General features: G+C 36.9%; 5 protein-coding genes across 14 annotated transcripts in view; 3 read left to right on the forward strand and 2 right to left on the reverse strand.

Annotated features, from left to right (window-relative positions):
- On the reverse strand, positions 1 to 15,128 carry haus2 (HAUS augmin like complex subunit 2). 9 transcript variants are annotated; one of them, XM_087289336.1, is made up of 7 exons: positions 15,000 to 15,128; positions 2,532 to 2,639; positions 2,357 to 2,449; positions 1,228 to 1,297; positions 1,013 to 1,145; positions 806 to 914; positions 1 to 316 (listed from the first exon to the last, which is right to left on the reverse strand). In XM_087289336.1, the coding sequence occupies exons 2-7, from the start codon at positions 2,616 to 2,618 to the stop codon at positions 203 to 205; spliced, it is 606 nt and encodes a 201-aa protein (XP_087145462.1). In that variant the 5' UTR covers positions 2,619 to 2,639; positions 15,000 to 15,128; the 3' UTR covers positions 1 to 202.
- LOC147839992 (uncharacterized) overlaps positions 1 to 27,006 on the forward strand; it is a 782,854-nt gene that overhangs the window by 325,928 nt on the left and 429,920 nt on the right. The gene's annotated exons all lie outside the window — the stretch shown is intronic.
- adprs (ADP-ribosylserine hydrolase) lies at positions 5,320 to 12,182 on the forward strand. Its single transcript, NM_001004565.2, is given in 6 exon segments — positions 5,320 to 5,857; positions 7,671 to 7,767; positions 7,841 to 8,048; positions 9,696 to 9,883; positions 11,528 to 11,628; positions 11,706 to 12,182. Coding segments are annotated over 6 exon segments (1,113 nt in total). The 5' UTR covers positions 5,320 to 5,679; the 3' UTR covers positions 12,047 to 12,182.
- On the forward strand, positions 14,524 to 16,335 carry cinp (cyclin dependent kinase 2 interacting protein). Of its 2 annotated transcripts, NM_001202484.4 has the most exon segments (4): positions 14,524 to 14,933; positions 15,027 to 15,159; positions 15,242 to 15,371; positions 15,681 to 16,335. In NM_001202484.4, coding segments are annotated over 4 exon segments (630 nt in total). In that variant the 5' UTR covers positions 14,524 to 14,769; the 3' UTR covers positions 15,884 to 16,335.
- znf839 (zinc finger protein 839) overlaps positions 16,052 to 27,006 on the reverse strand; it is a 16,401-nt gene continuing 5,446 nt past the window's right edge. Inside the window, 6 exon segments of the mRNA NM_001423822.2 lie at positions 16,052 to 17,608; positions 21,247 to 21,381; positions 21,460 to 21,606; positions 21,734 to 21,826; positions 24,824 to 25,006; positions 25,093 to 25,995. Of these exon segments, the coding sequence (NP_001410751.2) occupies positions 16,940 to 17,608; positions 21,247 to 21,381; positions 21,460 to 21,606; positions 21,734 to 21,826; positions 24,824 to 25,006; positions 25,093 to 25,995 (2,130 nt within the window). The 3' untranslated portion in view covers positions 16,052 to 16,939.

Below are 27,006 nucleotides of genomic sequence, written 5' to 3' on the forward strand. Positions count from 1 at the left end.
TTTTTGGCTTAAAATATGGACCATTTAATTGCACTTAGTAGTAAACATGTATATTTACATATTGCTGAAGTATATGATATATAAACCCAACCAGTTCTTTTAGAAACTATGAAAGCATGTTAGATGTATACAGAAACAAGATTCAGTAAATGTATACTATACCTAATAACCGATGTGTTCATTTTATTCTTAAATACATTATTCAGCTAGACATGTCCTTAATATTGGTCTGTGGTTGTCCTCTTCGCTTAAGGACTTGCTTGTACAGGTTCTCGACCTCAGTGACCTGAGCCAGCAGTTGAGTTCTGGCTTTGCTCTGATGGAGTAAAAAACAAATATATGAATATTATAGGATCTACATTTTACATATGACAGGTTGTGGATAAATTATATGTAAATAATAACTAGAAAGCTTAATATACAAAAGTCTTTAAATGAAAAGAAAGTGAAATTTGATCATGACAGCAAACAGTTTGAAAGTGTGGTCAGAGTTTTTATTTTATAAATATTAAATATACTCTTCATTTTTAGATACCACAATACCAACATTTAACTTTAGAAATTTATATTTGGCGTAATAAGCCTGATTTTCAACTGTTCAATTTCAATAATTGTCAATTTCTGAGAGAAATAAAGAGATTTAAATAACTATTTTTATTCGATTTGTGGAAGAAATGTTATCAGACATTTATAGAAAACAAATATTAACCAATATATTTTTCCAGAGCTATACAGTACACACACACACACACACACACACACACACACACACACACACACAGAGCCAAAAGACTACTACACTTACCAGATTAGTTAAATGATGGTCAGTAGTCGGAATTGCTCGAACCATCTCAATTTTTACATCCAAGTTCTGAACGAACTCCACCACCATCCGCATGAGCTCTACCACATACCTGTACATGAAGATATGGTGAAATAATCAAAAATCAATTACCGTTACCAAACATGTTCATACAAAAAAGTGTGGTTATAAACTGTGCGGGGCAGTGACCTGTGCAGATCAGCCTGAATGGGCAGGTTCTGCTGACACAGAGGCTTTGTGAGTCTCTCTCGCAGGACTGTCTGTTCTCGCAGCACCTCCTGAAGGTGAGAAGTGAACTGTTGCAAGGAAGCAAACCTTTGACCTCAAAACAAGACACACTCATTAGTACAATTGGTAAAGTATGCATGGACTTTCACAATGAAATGTTAACATGCAACACTTACTGAGATAATGATTGTGAGCCACGTCTGCACAGTCTCTTTCCAGATTCAACAGCTCTAAATCTAAATTAGCCTGAAACAACATGAAGAACAAGATGTCAGTTGTCAAAAAATGTAGCATTATTTGCTGTTAATTTGCTTGGGTAAAGTTATACAAGATGAATAAGAATTAGTGGAATATTAAAGAAAGTTCTTTGGTGAAACTTTGGATGTTACCAGCTACTGGCATTTTAAAAGCCAAAGAAGTAAATACATACAAAATAAATATAATACCTGCGACTCCTAATGAAACGTAGAGGTCAAACAACCAATCGCACAAGAAACTGAACATTAATAACAATATCAACCTTAATTCCGTAGCCTGAAAATGTTGGCGTAGTATTGAGCGTTGTGAGTGTCCTGTTGCATAATGACACAGGGACCACACACAAATGAGGAGGCACAGTTATAATAGACTTATTTTTGCAGATTGATGATTTCGATTCAGAAGACCTCAAATTATAATCAGAAACCATGAGTAGTACTTTTGCTTTGCTTGTGTATGCTTTTATATTTGACTCTTAAAGTACTGACAGCCATTAAAAAATAATACATGTAATGCAGATCTTGGATGAAACTTTACAAAAATTATATATAAATTAAAATATATATAATATATATGATACACATAGATATCATCTTTTGGAAAAGGACACAACATATGGTCCATCCTATACACAACACCTGAACATTCCGATTTTGACTAATGTAATAACATATAATACAATAACCTTTTTGTTGTAATATGCTTGAATTGAATAAACTGAATTGATCTTTGAGGGTTTGCAAATCAAAAATAAATTTTCAGAATTTAAAAAAAAATAAAAATCTTTAAAAAAAAAACTCTATTCAGGTGAACATAAAATAAGTTATTTTGAAAAATGCTGGAAACCGATAAACATTGACATCTATAGTAGGAACAAATTCCTATGAATGTAAACGGTTACTAGTTTTCAACATTCTTCAAAATATCTTCTTTTGTGTTCATCAGAAGAAAAAAACTCAAACGGGTTTGAAACAAGTGCAGGATGTTGATGACATCATTTCCAAATGAGGATAGACTATTCCATTAAGTGCTGAAATGACTTTGAACCTGATCAAGATCTTGTCTGATTCTGTTCAGCTGCTCAGCTTCAAGTAAAGATGAGGAGAAGATTTCTGAATCCCGTGGCACAGCATCAAGCTCCTCCTAAAACATCAATAACACAAATGCATGAAATAAACCAACTGAACCGTTGTGTCACAAATCATGTTCTAGTGTAGTTTACCTGTGTCATGGTGCCTGCTGCTACACATCTGGCTAAAATCTTAGCAGCAGGTGTAACTGTGTAAGTAATTGGGTCCCAGGAATTCATTACAAGGTTTTTCTTCCAGACCTGATGGCAATAATACAAACAATGAAGACCAATGATTTAGGGTGCTTTTTCAGCTGTTTTATGATTTGATATCTTTGTTTTTAATCAAAAAGATATCATCCTTTTGTTTTATACAGTTTTTTTTTAATGAGGGCAAAAAAAGAAGAAACGAAAAAAACATAAGACCTTGCTTTTTTCTCTAAATTTTGCTCACAAAATTGTAGCATTATCTAAAAAGACATTGAATTCACATGGAAAACTAAAATCAGAAGCTGGTTTTCTTCCCATCTCATTTCCCCATCATTCTGTATATTTTTGAGTTCAGTGGTCTACATTTAGACATTAACCCTGTGATGCTGTTCAGTCATTTCTGAGAGAAATTCAAAAACTGATTAAATTAAATTTATAAATTTATAATAACACAATTTATAATAGACATAGACACTTTACATTTGTTTAAAAAATACAACTTAACATGGATCTCTATCAGTTTTTGACTCTAATAGAAAAAACTCATCTTGTGTTTTCACTATAAGACTAATCGTGAAACTAATCACATCCAGTGGAAACTTTGGTGTATCACCCAAACTAAATCAGATTGAGACCTCAACAGCTGTTTAAATTTCATTTTCCTTCAGCTTAGTCCCATACTTATCAGGGGTCGCCACAGCAAAATTAACTGCCAACTATTCCAGCATTTTTTTTATGCAGTGGATGCCATTCCAGCCGCAACCCAGTACTGGGAAACACCAATACACACTCATTTATTCACACACTCATACACTAAGGCCAGTTTTTTAGTTCATCCAATTCATCTATATTGCAAGAGAACATGCAAACTCCACTCAGAAATGCCAACTGGCCCAGCCGGGACTCGAACCAGCGACCTTCTTGCTTTGAGGCGACAGTGCTAACCACTGAGCCACCGTGCCACCCAGCTGTTTAAACGCATTACCTTTTTTTGTAACTGAACTTTATTTTATATTGAACTTTTATACCAACACAACATAAAATTCACAATACAAAATCAACATTCAATAAAATTATTTAAACAAATTATAATAAAAATAATAGCAAAACAAAAATTATAACAAATATAAAATAATACAAAACAATATAACAGACAGTCAAATTGACAACCATTCAATTTTTGTTTTATGTGCTCTCCAAATATTGCAAAAAGCTTTTAAACGCATTACCTAAATTGTTACTGTTGGTGTAATTTGTTCTATTATAACTACTTTTGCAGTTTCAGTGTAAATTTTACTACTTTTTAAATTACTTTTTTCCACAACTAGGCCCACATGGAATATGCGCACGCAGAACTCACAGATTTCCAGCTCACCATTTATCAAGTCTATTTGTTTACTTTTGTAAATGTGTGTAAATTTAGTTTTTATATTAATTTCAGTGATATTATTGACTAATATGAAAATGTTCATATGATTTACATACAATACAGTTTGTAAAGTAATATTTTCTGTCTTTTAGTAGATTTACTATATGTGAGACTTGCTTTGTTTACCAATTAAGTGGATCTAATTGGATTTGCATTGGAAACATTAAATAAAAGTTAAAAAGGTATTATTTTTTATTTATTATATTACATTTTTAGTTGTGATACTCCCAAAATTATTTAGCATAAATCAGCAGATTTGTTTTTACAAAATTCTGTGCAGAAATGGCTAAAAATGTCTGCCGATTCGGTCTGGCCCAAATCACAACCACTAATTTATAATAGAGACACTTTACTTTTGTTTAAAGATTAGCATGGATCTCCATTAGCTTTTGACTCTTACACAAAAACATAAAATATAAAGTGAAGGTGTAAATGACTCAGAAACTACAATGTGGAAATAAGTTACAGTACCATTTAATCACACAAAAAAATTCTAAGTTTTGTTGTTTTCTGGTCCAATTGTTTAGAGATTGAACAAAACAACATCTAATTGAATAAGAAATTTTAATTAAAAGAAATCATAAGTAATTAAACAAACTCAATTGACAGAAGTGTCACGTGTTAAGCATAAACTAACAAACGAAAGACATCCAATCTGCATCTCCAGATATCTTGACTAATGTTACATTATTTTTTAGATATATTTCAAAACACAAATAGAGAGGAATACGTTAATTTCTGCACTGTATACAGTATCATTAAAATGACTGGGAATTTAAGACTGATTTAAGACCCATTGTTTCCTTTAACTGAAGAGAGAATCAAGACCCTCTTGTTGTAACCAAAGAGCTTAGAATGACCTATGATTCTATGCTCCTTGTTGTAACTCTTGATATCTTGCTGCATTTGGTTATTTTTTTTACGTTTTTTACGTTACACCGCTATCAGGGCAACAAATGCCATGTTTCCTCGTCACTTGCGATGTTCAAGGCGTCCAGTGTTACGTTACCTGTAGTTCCTCAATGCGATTTATCCCGACCCGCTTTATTTTGCCAAAGAAGTGGTCTGCTGTGTTGTTTTCAATCTACCGCCTAAGCGAAATGCAACTTCCTACTTCCTGCTTTAGATCCGCAGATTCACGAATACCTCCCAAGACAATAAACACTCTGCACCTTTATTTGTAGAATAAATCAGTTACAACTAGACCACAAAACGGTTTATATAACTATAGTTGGCCATTAATATATATGATTTAAATAATATAAAAATTTTACATTTGTCGAATCAGCAGGCATGGAAACGTAAAATATTATTTAATAAACCGCGCCATTGCAGTTTCCAAAGCCTTGCTTCGCTATTCTGTAAATAAATATGACACGATTACATAAATTACGATACTAAAAAAACAATCGCTTCTGTAAGGTTCATTATAGCAGTTTTATTGGTAAGTGACAGCGTTCTGGAAAACCGGATCAATCGTGATGCGGTTCTATTTGAGGTTGTGCGGTAAGTCGCGGGTCACACAATGACAGCAGTCCTCCTCAAGCACAACAAACCGCAGTTGTCACTGTATTACTGTTATTTTCAGTAGATTCGCGGTGTCTCGTCTGAAGCGCTTTATTGTAGTGCAGCTTGTGTTTATATTCGAGTCCGGTTGTAGTGATGTCAGCGGCGGCGCGTGTCGTAGCGCCGGTGATGATGCTGTCGCGGTTCCGCGGCGCGCTGGTCGGCTCGGTACTCGGCGACTGTATCGGCGGAGAGTTTGAAGGCGCTGTGGATGTGCCTCTGGATCGAGTCCTGCAGCATCTCAGCGCTCTGGAGGACGACACACGGGGCGACGGTGAGCCAAGCAGTCTCCTATCTGACGTACAGCGAGCTTAATAAACGTTACCTGACGCTTGATGATCAATCTCTGACTGTCAGTGTCTGAAGGCCAAGACTTTATTAACCCGTGGTCTATTCGGACTTTAGGGGTCACACCTGTGGTACTTTGCGGTCAAATCAGGCGATGCTACAGCAAGTTCATATATAACTGCATGTACTTCCAAATAAATAAATAATGGCTTCCCTCGCAGTTTTGATTTCTAGTACTAATCTCAGCGTATACTTGAATAAGGATACAGTTGAGATGGAAAAGGTGAAGAAATACAATTGTAAATGTTCTGTGGAATTTAACAAAACTATATACATGTGCATACATTTTCATTTAGAGACCATATGAAAGTATTAGTTTATTTAACAGGGGCAATACACTTGACATTGTTATAGACTACTTCAGTGTGGTAAAGTCATTGGCCCATGAACATGTCCTGCTTGTTGTCAAACTATTTCATATCTGTAACAAGAGGCGAACAACAGCTATTGTAACATTATTTATCAATATGTGGAACTTTTTGGACATTCATAAGCTATAGAAATTTAAAATCTAAAACAGGAAATAGGTCAGTTGTTATTGTTTACATCCCTCAAAAATGGTCTATACAAAGACATGCTGTCAATGCTGACCACTTAAACGTGGTTTTTAAAAATGACAATTTTTAAAAAACATCAAAACTTCATTCATTTATTCATTCATTCATTTTCTTGTCGGCTTAGTCCCTTCATTAATCCGGGGTCACCACAGCGGAATGAACCACCAACTTATCCAGCAAGTTTTTACGCAGCGGATGCCCTTCCAGCCGCAACCCATCTCTGGGAAACATCCACACACACACTCATACACTACGGACAATTTGGCCAACCCAATTCACCGCATGTCTTTGGACTGTGGGGGAAACCGGAGCACCCGGAGGAAACCCTTGCGAAGGCAGGGAGAACATGCAAACTCCACACAGATACACCAACTGAGCAGAGGTTCGAACCAGCAAACTTCTTGCTGTGAGGCGACAGCACTACCTACTGCGCCACTGCGTCGCCACATCAAAACTTAACACGTTATATTTTTAAAGAATTTGACATTGATGCCATTTTATTGGTTAAGTTTCTTTGTAAAGTGATGTATTGTGTTTCTTTCAAATGATTAACTACATTTTCTTTACTTGGTCTTAATTGTATTTATATTTAAATGAAATAGGTAAATCACTGCATATTTTGATACTTTGGCTTGGTATTATGCTAATCATGGCACATTTATCAGTCTCTCCAGGATATTGCAGGGACACTATAGTATTATTTGCTTTAATTATTCTGTTTTGTTGTCAAAATAATAATTATTTATTGATCTCAAACTATAAAAAAAACTTTAAAAATTCTGGAGCGACTGAATTATACTGTATATCATGCGCCTTTTATTTGTTATATAATGAAACACAAGTGTTTAAAAAATGTCAAAATGAATCCCATAAATATGGTAAATATTGTAAATATCAATTATATGCATGAAAGGAATATTGGTGTCATCTACAATAACAATAATTTGCTTATGTCTTCAACTGCACCTGATTGCTGTGTGTTTCTTTTTAGTTTCATATGGTTGGTCATTTTTTGGCAGGAAAGTCCACAGGTGTGACGGAGAATATTTCTGTTTGCAGAAACTGGCCGCATTCTTTAGAACTTTTTGAGCATCTGTCACTCCTAGAATGAAAACACGCTTTCCGAGATGGTCACAATCGTACAATCTTAGCTCATTTTGATCTAAATTTACACATTTTCAGGAATTCTTCAGTACAGCGATGACACCGCCATGATGCGATGCGTTGCAGATTCGCTCCTCACCAGGATGACATTCGATGAGCGAGACATGGCTCAAAGGTACATTGCTTATGGAAACGGAGTCCTCATGAACTAGTATTCCATTTTCACTGATCACATTGTTTGATTTTAGATTTGCAAAGGAGTATAGTCACTCTCCAGGGCGAGGTTACGGCTCGGGTGTCGTTCAGGTTCTGAGAAAGCTTGCGTCACCCCATCTGAAGGATGTCTTCCAGCCTGCACAGGCTCAGTTTGGTGGCCGTGGATCTTTCGGCAATGGAGGAGCCATGAGAGCAGTGCCCTTCGCTCTGGCCTTCAGAAGTCGTGCTGATGTCCGCAAGGTCAAAAAGATTCTGATAATTCACCCTAAAATGCACATCTGCTGTTAATTTACTCTGCCTCAGGTCAAGATGTAGGTGGCTTCTTTCCTTCTGAAAAACACTAAAGAAGATTTTAATGGAAATCGCGGTCTTTAGTGATTCATATAATGCCAGTCAGCGACTGAAACCAAAGAGATACGATTGGCCAGTGCTAGAAACTGAACACCATTTATTACGTTATTATGCTTAATCTAGACAAGTGTTCCTAAGTGTGTTTATGACAGAGCTTCCTGTTCAACAATGACATATGTGTGGACGCAAACTCAAGCATGAGCTAACGCCGTTTACAACTTTTAATACAATTGTTGCAACTAGGAATGGTGATAATTAACTGGATAGTTAAACAGAAAACATGTTGACTTGCTGTGAATCAGTAAAATCTTTAAGGTTTAATAATGAATCACCAAGGACCATGATTTTACCAAAAACAATCTTGATGAATAGTCTGCTAACAATGTTTACTTCATCTTAGACTGAGCAAATAAATTCCGTAGTTCACCCAAAACTGAAAATGATTACAGTCTAGTACATACTATGATTATTACAGTCAATATTTACTCACCCTTCAATTATCGGAGTTCCTTTCTTCTGTTGAACATAAATTATACTTTTAAAAATTCTGGTTTATGGCACTCATTGACTTCCAACGTCATTTTTTTCCCATTATGAAAGTGGATGCGTGTCAGCCACCAGTACTCTTTAAAATATATTCCTCTGTGTTCAGCATATTTTTATTTTTTAATAACAACATAATAAACCAAAAATTGTGCTTATATTTTTAATTGAATAAATCAATATAGCGACTAAAAAAAGTCTGAAATCAAGCACCTCATAATTACAGAAGACATATGAGCAATATCACATGAGTAGAAATGCGTCATATTGCTCTGCTACGAGTGTGTTGCGTTTATACAACAGTTCAATGGCATAATGGTGCTTATAAGTACCAAAATGTAACTCAGCTTTATACAGAGTGGTCAACACAAAATACAAACATTCCTGATATGCGAGTCCCATCTTACACTCAACACACTACAATTACTGTGGTATAAATACAGCACTGCAACATAAAAAAGAGAGAGATCAACTAAGAAAGTCACTTGTTACATAATGATTTGATCAGCTGTGGTTTGAAAATACGCCAATCTTTTCTCCTCTAAGGGCTTATTATGTGGTCTCTGTCGCCGTTTTGTGGATGGACAACGTCAATCGTCTTTGCTCTGCTTAATGACATGGCTAATGGATGCCGATGCACTGTATCTCAGAAATTTAAATATTTAAAATAGACACTATCCTTATAAATAAACTGCACAGTTGCAATCTAAACTGCATTCTCGCCTAAAAAAGCCTCAGAAGTACATTATGTTGTCCAACAGCTGCAATATTTGTCAAACTGTAGTGAGTTTATTGATCTGCTGTCACTCTATGTGGGCGGAGTAATACAGAAGGGTGAGGAGGCTGTACAAGTGCTGTTATTGCATATCGCATGGCTAAATTGTTTAAATTGTCATATCTTAGCATATACACAATAAGTTTGGTTTTGAATACTGTGCTGGACAGTTGGGGGTCTTCAGACTAACATTCTGTCCTTCCATTTGTCTTTGGCAGTACTCGCGGTTTGGCGCTATGCTAACACACTCATGCTCTTTGGGCTACAATGGGGCAGCGCTGCAGGCCCTTGCTGTCCATCTGTCGCTCCAGGGTGCTTTGGCTCTGCCTAAAGATTTCATCGACAAACTGATCTCAGAAATGGAAGAGCTGGAAAAAGACGAAACAGCCAAGCATGATGCTAAAGCGTAAGTGAGCATCTGTGTGTATCTTAAAGGGCTGGTTCACTCAAAAAAAAAAAGATATCAAATGTCATAAATCACTTTTTCTAGTGGAACACCAAAGATATTTTGAAGAATGTTTAAACTCCTTTTCTCTTTTAATTAAATATAAAATTCATTCATTCATTTTCCTTCGGCTTAGTCTCTCATTTATCAGAGGTCGCCACAGCGGAATGAACCACCAACTATTCCAGTATATGTTTTACGCAACGGATGCTTTTCCAGCCGCAACCCAGCAATAGGAAAGATGAACAATCAGAAATCATGAAATAAAATGACTAAAATGACACAAATAAAATGTGTTACTAAACAAGAAAATAATAAAATAGAAAAAATGATGCATTAAAAATTATGTTAAAAAAATTGTAAAAGGTACAAATTCAAAACATTAATAATATTCTATATCATGACACAGTCCAAATCAAAGCCCAGATGTCCAAAACTGCCCTTCAGTACAACCTGAAGTCTCCCCTAGACAATCTGAAGAGTTTTGTGTCCCTTGTACGTTTCTCTGCCCCACCTCTAGTTGTTCTCGTTTTCACATCTGACCATCTTTGAAGAAGTTTTTACTTTACTAAAAGGTTAAGTATGTGTTTAGGTGGTCCAGTGACATTTATCTGTTGTAGTCTTGGCTCTCTGCCCTTCTAACTCAGGTATATTCTTGGCTCTCTGCCCATCTGGCTCAGGTTCAGGTTTACATTACAGTGTTTCCAGTGCTGCCTTTGCCAAATTCTTCTAAGTTGGTTATATGGGTTTACATACATTGTCATAATTGTATATTAACTTAATACTATGTCACTGACTTTCTTAAATGCCTCTTACACATATAACCTCACATGTTTATAACATATTCAGTTGAAGTCAGAATTATTAGTCCCCCTTTATTATTAGCACCCCTGTTTATTTTTTTCCCTCAATTTCTGTTTAATGGAGGGAAGATTGTTTCAGCACATTTCGAAGCATAATAGTTTTAAAATCTCATTTCTAATAACTGATTTATTTTATCTTTGCCATGATGACAGTAAATAATATTTTACTTGATATTTTTCAAGACACTTCTATACAGCTTAAAGGGACATTAAAAGGCTTAACTAGGTTAATAAGGTGAACTAGGCAGGTTCGGGTAATTAGGCAAGTTATTGTATAACGATGGTTTGTTCTGTAGACTATCGAAAAAAAATTAGCTTAAAGGGGCTAATAATTTTACCCAAAAATGTTTATTTTTATTTTTATTAATAACTGCCGAAATAAAACAAATAAGATATTTATCTAAAAAATATTATCAGACATACTGTGAAAATGTCATTGCTCTGTTAAATATCATTTGGGAAATATTATAAAAAAAAATCAAAAGGGGGCTGGTAATTCTAACTTAAACTGTATAATCAGTCCTTTGCATATTCAGTAGCTTCTCATAGCAGGCTCCGGCACCTCTGTGGGCTCAATTTACACACACACACACACACACACACACACACACACACACACACACACACACACACATACAACAATATCTTTATCTTTAGTTCAAATGCTTGCAAATTTAGAGAATACCTTTAGGAAGATTTAAAAAAAAATCTTCTTCACGAGCTACTGTGTTTCCCTCCACAGGCTAAATTTATCAGAGTTTCCATATTGTTCACGTTTGCACAGAGTGAAAGAACTCATGGACAAAACCAGCGTGAGCATCGAGGAGGTCATATCTGAACTGGGTCAGCGTCCATTTAAACCTTCCAAATGATTTTCTAATGGTTTTTCTTGTATTTAACGCTCTTTTTCTTTTCATTAGGGAACGGCATCGCTGCATTACAGTCTGTGCCCACTGCCATCTTCTGTGTGCTGTATTGTTTGGAGCCCCAGGATGGCCTGCCGGAGCGATTCGGAGGACTGGAGAGGACGATAGCCTATAGCTTGGCTCTGGGTGGCGACACAGACACCATCGCATGTATGGCAGGAGCGATCGCAGGGGCACATTACGGCATCGACTCCATTCCCCTGAGCTGGCAGGTCAGCTGTGAAGGGGTGGACGAGGCTGATGATTTAGCAAGGCGTCTGTATGATCTCTACTGCCTTCCACAGCACAATGAGGACAGGGGGAACAATCAGCCGCACACCACAAACACTGACTGAGCCACTACAGTGCCACACGCATAAGAAAAACTTTACCTGGCACATCGTGTCCAATGCACCATCATCTGTGTTTATAAAATTGTGAATCTTCTCGTGCAAAATTGTTTACAATAAAAAGAACAGAATGGTACCCTTTTATTGGTAAATTATATCAGATTGGTTCTTTCTTTGCTTTTTTTAAAGCGCGCTCTAAAATGATTTACGGTGGAATTCATCATTTCTCAGGTGAGGAGAAAAAATGTCTAATTTAATGGCATGCTTTTATAGTAACTAAAATAAGTTAACAATAGTTACACAAATAATCATAGTAACAAAAAGTAACAATAAATAGTTATAGTAACAAAAATAAATCAAAAAGTATTCATTTTCAACCTCTGGAAGAGTAATAAAATGGGTGAAAACAGATGAATCAACATTTATTTTTCTGTAAAAAGAATAATGGCTAACACATTTTACCATGATTTACAGAAGAAACACTCAATAATCACTCATTCTAATATAACTTTTTATATCAAAGGTGAATTTAAATGAGAATGTTTTTTGTGAGATTAGAAGGGTCACAGTTCTGTCCCATTATTTGAAATTTGTTTAATTTGTCAGGAACAACATGTTGCATTGCTCATATATTTATATATTTTACATGAATAGATCAGTTTCACCGACAAATGTTCTGGACTAGGGTGTGGTGTGTGTGTGTGGCATCTTTCTTTGTCAAGAGTATGGTGCTGTCAATCATTTTTACCTTAAACTGTCTTGTGGTTTTTACAGTTCTTCATGGCGTTTTATTGCATGGTGCATTAAAGTCATGTCGAATAAGGCCTATTTATCTGTGAAGAACGGGCAGAGGGATAAGGACCTTAGTCAGGGAGGTGATCAATAACCCGATGGTCACTCTGTCTTGAGCTCCAGCGTTCTTCTGTGGAGAGAGGAGAACCTTACAGAAGGACAACCATCTGTGCAGCAATCCACCAATGAGGTCTGTATGGCAGAGTGGCCAGATGGAAGACACTTCCCGCCTGAAATTTGCCAAAAGGCATCTGAAGGACTCTCAGACCATAAGAAACAAAATTTTGAAATGAAAACCTGCTTTAGAGTGTTCTTGACCTCAGACTGGGGCGACGGTTCATCTTCCAGCAGGACAATGACCCACAGCACACCGCCAAAATACCAGTGAAGTAGCTTTCAACTCGGTGAATGTCCTTAAGTGGCCCAGCCAGAGCCCAGACCTAAATCCTATTGAACATCTCTGAAAATGGCTGTACACCATTGCTTTCCATCCAACCTGATAAAGCTTGAGAGGTACTGCAAAGAGGAATGGGCAAAAATTCTCAAAGACAGGTGTGCCAAGCTTGTGGCATCATTTTTAAAAAGACTTGAGGCTGTAATTGCTGCAAAGGGTGCATCAACAAAGTATTGAGCAAAGGCTGTGAATTCTGATGTGCATGTGATTTTTCAGCTTTTTTTTTTTTTTAAGAAATTTGCAACAATTTTAAATTTTCTTTATGGGGTATTGTTTGTGGAATGTTGAGGAAATAAATGAATTTTATGCATTTTGGAATAAGACTGTCACATAAAAATGTGGAAAACGTGAAGCACTATGAATACTTGATCCCAGCTATCGAAGACTTCCAAGACAACAAATACACTTAATAAACAAATACACTTTATCAAACGTGTACACAAAGACATCACCTATACATGCAATTAAATTGCAGGTTAACCATGTCTGAATAATTTGATTGAAACTTTAACTAGATCTGATTGTAATGCGATAATGTGCACCTTTTGTAAAGCTGCTTAAGAACAGTACTGATAGTAAAAACTGCTATACAGATAAACTTAAATTGAAAAAGTTGAATGAACATTAACATGCAGAGAGCCCCCCTCCTCAAGACAAGTCCCCAAACTTGTTGTCGTATGCATACACAATTAACTTAACGTTCTAATATTAGGTTCATCGAAACAGTTATTTCTGAGACTTAATTCTAGAAATGAACCAAATTAGGCGACAGGAAAAACTAATAAATACAGTGCCTTAATAAATGTTTTAGTTTTAAAAAGGGAACAGTGCAGGAGACTGCGAGAAGGATTGTTGAATTAAAGTGATTTTCATCAGGAAGATGCAGTCATTTTTATAGAATATTAGAGCTTCTGTGTGACAAAGTTACATGCCCAACTAAAAATATAGCAAACCAAAACTTCACTCACTTGCCTTTGACGTAGTCCCTGAAATATCACAGGCCACCACAGCAGAATGAACCACCATATAACTTTGGCATATGTTGTTTTTTTTTACATGTGGCGGGTGTACTAGTAAGACAAATAAATTATAAATTATTGAAATCGCGAATCCATGGACCCTGAAAGCACATGCCTCTTCAGTTCTCGCACATTTAGCCAGTTATGTAATGAGTTATCTGAACCAGCAGATGGCGATAACTGGCTGTGAAAATGTCATAGCATGACACGGCAGAAGCAGAGCAAGAGTGGAAAACAAACACGCGAGTCTTGGGGATGTTGATCGCCTTGAACTAACCAAAACACTTTGATTTGTGATGGAATTTAATAATAGACAATTATGTACCCTGTTTTGTATACGAATTTTGCAACTTGTTCATTATAATTTATAATAATATAGCAAGTTGTACTATATGAAAAAGCACAGCAAGCTCATTCAGCTGCTTTCCCGCATTTCATCTATTAATAATAATCGTAAATGAGCAATGTCGCAGTCCACGACCCCCCAAAAAGGCAATTTGACAGGAAGTGCAAGGAAATTAAAGGACGACGCCGCAGACTGGCATAATCTCACCCTGAGATGGGAGAGATTAAACGACGAGGGATCCGCGACTGCGACTAACATTGTTAACCTGGGACTGAATAAGAAGTAAGCTCTTTCAGTGACTTTAATGATTAAAATGAGAATTTATACTGCATTTAATAGCATTTTTACCTTTATTTCTCCATGATCTGTCTGCAGGTCACACGCCGAGTCTGAAGTTGTGATGGAAGGAAGCAGTTTGTCCTCTGGAGATCTTTCAGAAAACCTGACGAAGAGCAACCAGGAGCTCGAGGAGGAATGTGGGAAGTTGAAAGATGTCGTGGATAAAATGGTAACTTCTGGAGAACGAGCATTATCAGTACATTACGCGATGAAATACATTCACAAATAACTTTAAAATTGTCCTACCAAAGGCAAACATAGTGTCGAAGATGGAGAAGATGGTCCAGGCTGAGCGCGGGATCTGTGAGCTTGAAGCCTTTCAGTTTGGAGAGAAAGGAAGACCAGAGCCACTCTTTCACTCATGGCCCACTAAACAGTTTGGTAAGACAGACTAGTAGTCATAAAATCAGGTGTCAGTTAAATGTAAATTAGTCTGTGTATGTAAGGTCAATTAAAGATTGACTAATTAAGAAGTGTGGTCTGTTCTGCCCTGCAAATGGGACACTTTAACATATGAAATCATGTATTTTCCCCAAAACTTGTGTGTGAAATGCATTAAAATATGTAATCATAAAATACATTTAAAATATGACTATCCTTCACTGTAAGGTAATATAAGTGTATGTGAATTAAACACTTTTTTGATATGTCCTGTGTCATTGACCTGTTTCTTCATCCTCTTCATGACAGCTGAAGTGTCTTCCCAGCTTTATGAGTCATACAAGCAGGAGTTGGCGTTGAAAAAGACTATATTACAGGAATTAGCCCACACGGCTAATGCGGATCTGTCAATGGTCTACCTGTCATCTTGGCTTTATCAGCCCTACATTGAGGACAGTGGAAAACTGCTACTAGAGAGCTTGTTATTGGAAACCGGTCACAGACCTTTGTGATTTAGTAAATGTGTGTAAATTAAAGGCATATTGTGGCGTGTGTGTGTATCTTGGGTTTAATCTTTATATTCTCCTTTCTCCAAAAATAAAATGCTGTTTTTATACTGTAACCTTTAAGCAATCTTTACCATACAAACTCCATGAACTCACAAAAGACTTAATGTCATATTTGAACACGTCCCTTTGTATTAAAAATGTTGAGATGTTTCAAAAACACAGTAAATCAGGAATTATATAAAAAGTAATAAAATAGTGCATCAACTTTCCAAATAAATCTTGCACTAGACAAACAAAACTACTGAATAACAGAAACAATGGAACATCTGAGGCTGCGCTCGGAGATTACAAACATCCCTGTTTGTTTTACAAATCTAGATTGTTTTTCTCGCCATCTGGAGTGGCTTATCAAAAGCTCAACTATATATAAGAAATCTCAAAATATCTTGTTTTTTGAGCCAGATCGACCGCATTCAGCTTTAGGCTGAGGGGTAATATTCAAACAAGTGTCCAAATGTGTTTGAATAAAGTATATCATGGCGGGGGTACTGATTTAAACTGTATTATGACTATAGCCTGGGGCTTTAACATAAAGGAACAGCTATTTACAGATTTCACTGAAGGTCAACTAAGTTGACACAGTTTTACAAAAATCGCACCACAGCTTAACTGAACCTCGTTGAGTCCGTAACTTAGTTTTGGCAGATTTTTCTTCCACTTCCACATGTCATGAAACATTCAACTTTGAAAATAAAAAAAGCGCTCGGTTTCTTCCACAGTTTAGTGTGTTGTCACATAAGTAAATATCACTTTCCATCAACACCCAGTCATGGACTCTGAAACCAATAGTTAAGATATGCCAACATAAGCGAACACAGTCTAAAATCTGAAATCAACAAAGACTTTTGCATAAACAGAAAACACTTATATATAATAATACTGTTTTTATACAAATTTACAAAGAATGCAATAAAAGTTCATTGAAAAAAAAACACCATAACACAGACAGAACGTATACATGGTGTCAATAATGGACAAAAACAGGAAGTGAAGGTGTGGCTAAGTCTTTCTCTCAGTTTCAATGCCCAGTAGAGCGTGAACCGTCTCTAAAGGAACTCCTTCGGGCGCCTCGATGTGCATCATGGTGCCATCGGGACCGTTGACTATGACGATGCCTTTAGCGGCCAGCTCCTCTGCGCTCTGCATGACGAGCCCCTCGGCTGTCTGGATGATGACTGGAGATTCCTGCTGCACCACCTGACCGGCCTCAGGATCTTCTACGGCTTCTGCCTGGCCATCTTCAAGCGCTTGCTGTGTTGGTTCTTGAGTTGAGTTTTTATGCTCAGTGTCTGTGCTCAGAGCCTGCTCCAGCTCTTTCACCTGATCGGCGATATCGACGGTTGTGCTGCTGTTCAAAACCTTCGAGATCTCTGGATCTTCAGTGGGTTTTGTAGTATCTGAATCGGCAGAAGGCACTTCTGTCTCCATGGGCTCTTCTTCTGTCCTTGTTGGAGTAGTGTTTTCAGCGCTCTGTGCTTCATCTGCAGCAGTCAGATCTACAGACGTCAGGTTCTCCAGTCTGGTCAACACCACCTGAGGCCTTAGCAGTACTGAGTCGTCAACAGGCTCGTCCTTCTGGATGCCGTTCTGATTGATCTGATAGCCGTTGGTTTCCTCAGAAGGGTTTTCTATTTTAAACCTTTTTGCAGGAGGCAGCATTTTGGCATTCTGTGAAGAACAGGAAGGGAAAACGTGATTAGCATACACTGGGAACTATGAGTGCATCTCGGGCTGTTTACATGACAAAAACTAGAAACTTTATACGTTTTGTCTGTTAGTTTACACAACAATAATGACTACATTTACATGGACATCAGAAATTATTTTTTTTAATAATTAATTTAAGACAATGATATGATTAAGGTGTTTACATGAGTTGCTTTTTAAATATTCCTTTCAAGATCCTGTTTTACATGTTATGGCACATAGATCCATTAACGTTGTTGCGCCACCACACTATCCAATGTTTCTCCAGAGTTTTCAGGCGTTTCATTTTTAATTTTTCAACTTTAACTGCAGTTTCACTTTCATTCATCAACATTTCATTCATGCCCCGTAACAAACTGAGGTGTTGGATGCGAGTACAGAGGTTTGGTGGAGTGTTGTTTTAATAGAATTTGATACCGCACGCCGAATGGAAAGAAAAAACTTCCGCATTTTACGATGTGTGTGTCTGCGGTCCTTTACTGACTCGATAGGTGCAGTGAATAGTGTCAAACGGCCGTGTGTATGAAATATCTTGTCGCAAAATGAGACAACAAGTCCTACATGATGTTAATAGTTTGATTAAGGTGTTTAGATGTTCGTACTGCACTTCAATAATGCGCCTAAAATCAGTACACTCCACATCTTAAACCGATTTTTGTTGAGTTCGATTACCACTTTAGTGGAATTAAGGTAATCAAACAAATGAATAAATAAATCGCTGTTTACGCAGACTCCTAATCGGAGTACTGTCAGCATATGAGGCTGCTAGGCTAACCTAGCTTCAATTTTGATTAATAATTATATCAATTATAATAATTGAAATGTTTATGCAGCTTATGTGTACGCGAACGAGCCAAGGCCAGTTAGGTTTCCACTGTCACTTCCTAATCGGGCCAAAGCGGGGCTTTTTCTGGGCCAGCGGCAGGCCGAATACCTTGGGCCAAAGAGGGCCAGCTGGGGCTTTGGGGCAGAGTGAAAGGAGAGGTCGGACACAGTTTTCTGATCGCACACAAGTACATGCGCCAAACAAATAAATAAATAAGGGAGAGAAAACATCTAGCCTTATAGGCTGGGGTCTTTTTGCATACAATCGTCCTTATGTTTCCCTTTAAAATGTAAGGCTGTTGCATAAAATAATAAAGTTTTATTTCTAGGTGACATTCTTTGCTGCGTCCTCCATGATGTTTCAATAACGCATAATAATCTATACACCATATTAAAGACACAGCAGACCGTAAATGTTATCGAGAGCTTTTGTCAAGTTTAAAAGGTGGGTTTGTGCGCGTTAAATGCCTGTGAGTGTGAGACCGAGAAAAAGAGCGCTCCCTTCACAGCCCTCTTGATGCCGTGAGCGCCTTGTTTTCTTTTCTTTATGTATTTTGGAGATAATACACAATATGAATACAACAGAAAGACATAAAACTTAACAAATTTCATCTCCACTTTTGTAGGCTCAAAACATTAGTCATATCTTGATAAAATAGCCTAAGCTATATTGAAATAATTTAAAGAATTACAAATATCGGATATAATAAAACTGCATTAAATAAATAAACCAATATAAAACTAACAAAAGCTAAACCAATTTAGGTATATACAATACATAAATCAAACCATTTTAAAGCCATATTGAACTTTATTTTACAAAGGCCTATCTGAAAAAAAAAAAGATTTTAGATATTTTCTAAAAGCAATTAACACCGGAGAAGGTTTTGAAATATTATTTATGAAGTATTTGGATACGATGATATTAATCAAATGATGCAAACAGAGCATTTTTTGGGTGAGTGAAAGCAGAAACTAGGCTACCTTTTTTTCTTTCCAGCGCAGCGCCGCTTTACAAACGCATCGGGGAAAACTGCAAATACAAAATTTGTTCTGTGTCCTCAAACAAGTGTTTATGTTTTTATATGACATGGTCAAATTTAAAAATGAAATTTAATAACATGAAGAGCTTTATTAGTGGATAGCTGCTGAGCACAACGAAATACAGGCTATATTTTATTACTTGCTCTTATGTGCTGAAACACTTAACAATTTCCTTTACCTAATATGCAACATCCTTAAATAAAGGATAATCACCTATTAAGAGGGTATATGCCGAGCTAGTGCTGTTCCCATGCTGATACACTTCCGGTGACCTGTTATTGTGAATTTTTTTCCATTTTATACGGTTCCTTATACAGCATCAATGTTTTAATGTCATTAAAATACATTCAGTTAAATGAACTGTAGCATTTATTTAGTTGCTGAAGCGTAAAACGAGACAAAAAGCCGTTTACTCGCACGCGCCCGTCAGAATCGGCAGGCTAACGCAGAAGCTCCATTGAATATACTGAGGTAAAGTAAATGCTCATATTATAAATATATGTCGGGGGAAATGTAATTTAATGCAGTGCTTCTTCTACAATCTGAGACCCACTTTAAATCGGATATCACTCAGCTAGTGGAGATCGCTGATTTTAAAAGAAAAGAGACCTTAAACGCACCGGATTTTGCATTGGCATTCAATTCGCCGGAAGCGCTTAACCCAGGTTGCTGGCAAATTAAAAGTCCTATTAGCATGCTTCGGCATATACCCCAGTACCTTATAGCCTATAAGGAAAAACTAATGTTTCAGGTCTCTCCGTAGCATTTGGGCTGAATGTTTAACAGCGTCTATCTAAATGAGGATGTTATAAAATACATTTTCTACCGAGTTATTAACGGAAAATTTCTGTGGTTTATATTATGGATGGGTGCACTCACTGCGCTGGGTCCCTGCCGCTATGTAGCTTACTATGGCGAGGGAGGTGAGCTGGGGGTATTTACAACACTCCAACTACTTAAAACACAGAAACTGCGCACAATTTTACTGCGTGTGTGTTTGCTGGACAGTCTTCCACTGACATTTACAGCAGAAGCCCCTATTTCACTGCGATTGAGAAAAGTACTTTTTTTTTTCTCTCTCACTGTGGCCCATTTGACCTGCTGGTGTGACTTTTCATCTCCTCTCGGCTGTTACAGTGATTCTTCTGGATACAGACACAAGTGCGCGTCAGCAGAGTTCTCTCCACTGTCTCAATCATAGATCAGCTATGATCAAAGCTGCTTATCTGTGTTTATCATCGGTAGACAGCGCCAGAGCATTAGAGCCAATCATAGCCCTTTCTGTTGAGCGCATGACCAATCATAGGGATGTATGAAAGAACTCACTAAACAGAACTCAAAAAGCGAGCGGGATATTTATGTTTATTTGCTAAAATTTTCATGTTGTTCTGTGCATGTTTTTAAAGGTACAGTTTATATATCTGACTGCTTGGATTAAAGGACACAGATGTATTACAAATAGCATATAAATATATTGATACAATTTAATACAAGAATTGCTGTGCTGTGAAAAATATATAGCACCTGTGTCTGGAAAGCAATCGTCATGATAATCGTAACCAAACCGAACCGTGAGACCAGTGTAGGTTCACGCCTCTAATAATTCATGCTAAATATGTTGCTCTAAATGACCAACAACTGAAGAAATGAAAGTAAAATGACACTTAGCTCCAGCAATATGTCCTGTATGCCATCCTGCTTAAAGGATTTCTGATTTTCGCAAAACATACCTCAATACTCCGTAGACTCTTGGTGGCCTGATTTGCTCGTGGCTCTAATTGATTTGTCTTTTGACTTTGTTGTCCTTCAGAAGAAGTCAGGAGTTTCAGTGCGTTGGGATCTGTTATACCCAGAGACTGTAAAACCTGGAACGAAAGGAAATTTGTTTGGTACAAAAGTTTGATCATAAAGCTGCAATAACTAAATGTCTAGCAATGACTTACTCCTATGTTGTTGACCTCTATAGCTGGCCTAGAGGCGGGTGAAGTGTGCAAATATTCCAGCGCCATATTCTTCACCTGACTGTGAAGTTCCTCAAACTCATGGTACACATTTGGGAACTGTTGCTTTGACGGGTAGCCCTTCTCCACCTACAGAAACAAGAACAACGTAAATTTGCATGAAAAGTAATAAGATGGTATTTAAATGGCTGCTCCAAGAGTTAAAAGTGAATATCACTGGACAAAGAAAAAAATTTATCTTAGGTGTGATCAATACCTTCATCATCACAAACTCCCAGACAGTCATGACCCGGGCCAGACGCGGAAGAACAATCTCCATGAGATCTTCATCATCATACTGCTTAATAAACTGAAGGAGGAGGAAAAGTATTTAGTGTTTGCAGTTAGTATTCATTGAATGGCACTCCTGAGATTGTTTAATTTAATTTGCTCAAACAGTAAGAAATGATCTTTAGGCAAAGTTTAACTTTTTAATGGCAGACTGGACAAAAGTATTGTATTATAATACATTCATTGTAAACACATTATAACACATTATAATTATACACATTATTGCTCAAAAGAGAGTTCCCATAGAAAATCTAACCCTAATATAAAACTGGAAATTATTTAGGGATGGATAATACCAATTATTTTCTTTTCAAACCGTTACCAAGTATTTCAAGACAACAATCATTGATATCGATACTTCAATGAAATATTTTATAGTGATTTTATGTTTTTTTTAAATCACCTTCAGTATAATTTTGAAATAATACACAATTGCTTTTTGCATTTATTAAAATTACAGAGAATTATTTATTATTATTAGCCCACATCAATTATTAGCCCCGTTTATTTTTTTCCCAATTTCTGTTTAACGGAGAGCAGATTTTTTCAACCCATTTCTAAACATAATAGTTTCAATAACTCGTTTCTAATAACTGATTTATTTCATCTTTCCCACTATGACAGTAAACATTTAACTATATATTTTTAAAGACACTTAAAGTGACATTTAAAGGCTACAGTTTGTTCTGTAGACTCTCGAAAAAATATATAACTTAAAGGGGCTAATAATTTTGACCTTAAAATGGTTTATAAAAAAAATTAAAACTACTTTTATTTTAGACAAAATAAAACAAAGACTTTAAATTAAGCCCATTTTCTAAGGCATTTAGCAATTAATCATATTCAATTTCAAGTTAAATAAATGTTTAAGTGTTTGTAAATGTTTTGTGTCATATAGGGCTACATTAAAGAGCTAAGTTATATTCTTTTTAAATGAAATGATAAAACTATGAAATTATGAACAAATAATTTTTATTTTCTCAATGGAATTTCAACCCGATCTGACTCTTAACTTAAGGACGAATACACCTAGAGTACCATGAGGGTAATTAAATCACAGGCTAATTAAAAATTTTTGGATGAACAAAACCTTTGAGTAGAGTCTTGTTCTTTTGACTTGTCCATTCTTCACTTACTTGCTTTGAATCAGGATTTGTAAAGTCGTGATTCTGCTCACAGCAGGTTGCTTTGGTTTTTGGCATATAGTGTTTTAAGACTTTAAAATAGGTCCATATATGGAATAATCGACAGTAAAATTATTTCCAGACCCAGCACTTGAACACTGGGCAAGTATTCATCATCCAAACATTCTGAGCACTGTTTTACAACAGCCAGCAAATTGCCATAAAAATGCAAGTATAGTTACATTATGCGGAACACAAACAAGACATCTCACAGAGATTTTGGCATCATAATTAAAAAGCCTTAAAAATTGCATACAGCAAAACTGAATACATGATTTATTTTGAATATACACATAGTATAACACCAGCACACAGCCAGATGTACAATACTATCCAAAAGTCTTAGGCCACTAGTATTTTCATCAAAAAATACTAGTTTCTATATTTGTTATTTCTATATTTTCCAGTAGCATGTCAGCTTGAATTACCAATTTACATTTCCAAACATTACTTTTGATATCAATTTTAGTTTTACAGTGAGATTTTTTCTGCACAAAGAGTCTGAAAACAGCCAGAGTTGATCTGATCATCATCCAGTCTGTCTGAAATGACATGAATAAACAGAAGCTGAGACAAACTAAATCTAGAAGAACTTTGGCAACAGTTGGCAACAATCTCTAAGATGCTTCATAAAAACCTACCTGCAAAGCTACAGTACTGTTGAAATGTTACAGTACTGTACATTTCAGACACTTGTGAAATGTGTAAAAATGCTGTAAAATGAGGATGCTTTCAAAAATAATGCATAAATACATTTTATTGATCAATTAACTAAATAAAATAAACATTTGGTATGACCAGACATTGCATTTAAAACACTTGGTACACTTGACCATAGCTTTGCTGGGTTTTTTTGAAGCATCTTAGAGATGTTGCCAATTTCTTCTGGATTGAGTTTGTCTTAGTTTATTCTGTTTCTTCAAGTCATTCCAGACAGGATGGATGATGATCTGATCAGATCTCTATGTGGCTATTGTCAGACTCCCTTTTATTAGTAAAAAAATAAAAATAAATAAAAAAACTAGTGGCCTAAGACTTTTGTGTAGAACTGTACAGTGTTCTGTGACTCGTCACTGGCCAACAATTTCTTTGTTGGGAAAATACATTTTATATGCATTTGTGTTGTGCATGAGCTTGAACAAATGGATTGTGGCTGTATAGTGATGCATTGCAATTAGATTTTATTTCACAAGACTTTTCAGGGCTCAACACTAAGGATTGACCACATTTTTCTCTGGCTACACCAAAAATAAAAGTAAACAAATTATTCTTAGCCCAAAATGACTGATGATCACGTTAAAGATTAAAGTGAAAGCAACCTGCTGCTTACAAAAAGACCAAAAAAATCAGGAGCTCTTAAAAGCAGCAGGACTGTGAGTGCACAAGTGTCACTTTTTGTCTGGTCTATTTAAAAGAGAATCGATTGCAGCAGTTGCGTTTCCACACAGATGCTTCGTGCAAGGAACCTTTAAACTTTTATACACTCACGCTTATCACATCACCTGAAATCAGCCTCAACACTGAAGCCTTCGTCAGTGCGTCAGGATAGCCTGTGTCTCACCATGCACATGATCATCTTCTTATTAGGTATTTACCTGCTTTTCTTTGCTCATGCGAACACAGTTATTATTCTCATCCACCACGCTGACCCCTCATTGGGCAACCCTTATTGTTGAACTCTGTTTTTTAAGACAACTACAATTTAAAAATGATCTTCAACCAGCCAAAGTGGCTAGTGGAGGTGACTGTCTAACCTGCCACAGCTGAAATCGAACTGCATTAGGCAGGTGTAAATATCAAGCCCTAGTACTGTATATGTATCTGAATCTTACTTCTTTTAGTCTGTTTCTCTGTCTTTGTGCTTGCTGCTCCAAGGTCATTCCTCTGGGGAACTTGGGTGGCCGTCCGGGTCGTCCTCTTTTAGGTGGCCGTCCAGGCCTCCTAGGATGACCCGGCCGTCCGGGTCCCCTGGGCCGCCCTGGTCTCCTGGGTTCTACCTTTCCAAATTCTTGAACCTGAAATTTCATTCAATACAATTGTGTGGCAACTGTTAGCTACTCTCAATGTTTCAACACCTAAACGACAAAACAAATCAACTTACCTTTTGAGTACTGACGGTTTTTACATGAATAATATCTGTTTCTTCAGTTTCTGAAGGTTGTTCATCTCTAGTTTTAGAAAGGTCTTCAGCTTGAACCGGTGTTGGGTTCTTGTCATGTGTGGGATATAGCTTATAGTGTCTGCTCAAACCAGCAACTCCAATGTACGATTTCTCACAGGTATCACATTTAAAGGCTTTGTCACGGAGGTTGAGTGTAACATCCGAGGTTTTCCTCTTGCGGTCTTCTCCCTCCTCATCCTCCACACTTATCTCAGAGTAGTCGTCTGAATCCGACTGGTGGCTCTCAGCTAAGTCCTCATTTTTAATAAACTTATAATCCTTCACCTTGTGCTTCGGTGGTCTGGACACCCGACCAGAGCGTGTCTGGATTTTTAGAGGCTTCTTCTGGCGATTCTTAACTTTCTGGACATTCTCTGCAACAGGCGGAGTTGAAGTTTTTGTTTCTACGGTAACGACTTTGGTGGGCATTGTTATCTTGGCTGGGGGAGGAGGAGGAGACAAAACTTTCTGTGATGGAACGAGGATCTTTGGGGTAGGAACAACTTGGGGTTTTGCTGGTGGACTTTTGACTGTGGCCGGTGGTGGTGAGACATGTACCTTACTAATGGGGACAGAAATGGTGCTAACGACAGGAGCTGGTTTTTGAAGTAGAAGCTGAATAGGGGGATCGCTTGGGTTTTGTAAGAAATATTGCTGCTGGCCAGGCACCGGCGTGATGTGGATGATTTGCGGGCTGCTTAACGTTCCTACGGTTGAAACCTTCACCAGTGGCTGACTGGTTGACAGATTCTGTGGCTGTAAAATTGTTATTGGAGTTGTCTGCCGTTGTTTATTGTCTTGCTTCAGAGGTGCCTGCACTTGAATTTGGATGGGCTCGGGTGCCTGTATAATTCAAGGTGTGAAAAACAACATTAGCTTTGAAGATAAACGGCTAAATAATTTACTTAGGAATTAAATTGGTTTATCTATACAGAGAATATTTAAATGATTGAACACTAAACAAAAGAAAGGAGTGAGACTTTGACATATTACTACCCTAAGAAATAAAAAGGCTTCTAAAACAAAAACACTTAGTAACCATACTTTCTGCCAAAATCACACAATTGCTAAGAGCAATAATACAAATCATTAATTAATATAGAACTTTATTCCAGTCTAATAAGAATGCAGGAAAGGAAGTATGTAATGTAAGTATGTAATGGTAAAAGCAATTATGTATGTTAAGGCTGATTGATAGATCTTCTAGCCCTCGCCGTGGCTGACATTGAAGCTGATGCACACCTCTCAATAAAATTTAACTACACCTCTCAATGACGCGTAGCACAAGCTCTGTGATTGGTCAGCTTGGAAGGTATGACCAGTGTGGGGGGGGTTGAGAGCTGCATGAACCCGTTAGAGTAAGTGTCAATTGCCGTGAAGTAGCTCTAGATGGAAACTGTTGTTTTGTGTTTACATTAAGATTAAAGTTGCTGTATGTCCACCAGTTCCCACCTCAGACTGAGCAAGTTTTAGCTACTTGTAAATTAAGTAGCGTTCAGAAAAAACAAAAACACCTGCAAAGATACTCGACATAGAGAAACATAAAAACATACTGCCAGCTAGCATGTTGAAAGTGTTACTGCAGAGTAACACAACACAAACAGCACACAGACATATAAATGCACGGCTACGTGCAAGGCAGGTGCCATAGGTCACACCAATTACTCGACCCATTATAAATGATAAATCAGCCTTAAACATGCAAATAATACTTTAGGTAATATGGACAGGATGTAAAGCAGATGATACTTGTAGAGGAACAAAGTATGTACAGTTGGAAATATGTATAGAAGGAATCTTGTAGATAAAAATTCACAGAAAGACATATGAGGAGACATATGTGAATTATTATTC

Source organism: Danio rerio, chromosome 17, assembly GCF_052040795.2.
Source record: "Danio rerio strain M-AB ecotype USA chromosome 17, GRCz13ab, whole genome shotgun sequence".
In the NCBI taxonomy this organism is placed as follows: Eukaryota; Metazoa; Chordata; class Actinopteri; order Cypriniformes; family Danionidae; genus Danio; species Danio rerio.

Bases quoted from the DNA above. Each gene is read 5' to 3' on its own strand.
- haus2 (XM_087289333.1), bottom strand. From the start codon at position 2,618: ATGAATTCCTGGGACCCAATTACTTACACAGTTACACCTGCTGCTAAG. The intron at 1,298-2,356 runs GTTCAAAGTCAT...ATGTTGTTTCAG, and splicing joins TCAGACAAGATCTTGATCAG to GCTAATTTAGATTTAGAGCT. The intron at 915-1,012 runs GTCACTGCCCCG...CTTCATGTACAG, and splicing joins ATTCAGGCTGATCTGCACAG to GTATGTGGTAGAGCTCATGC.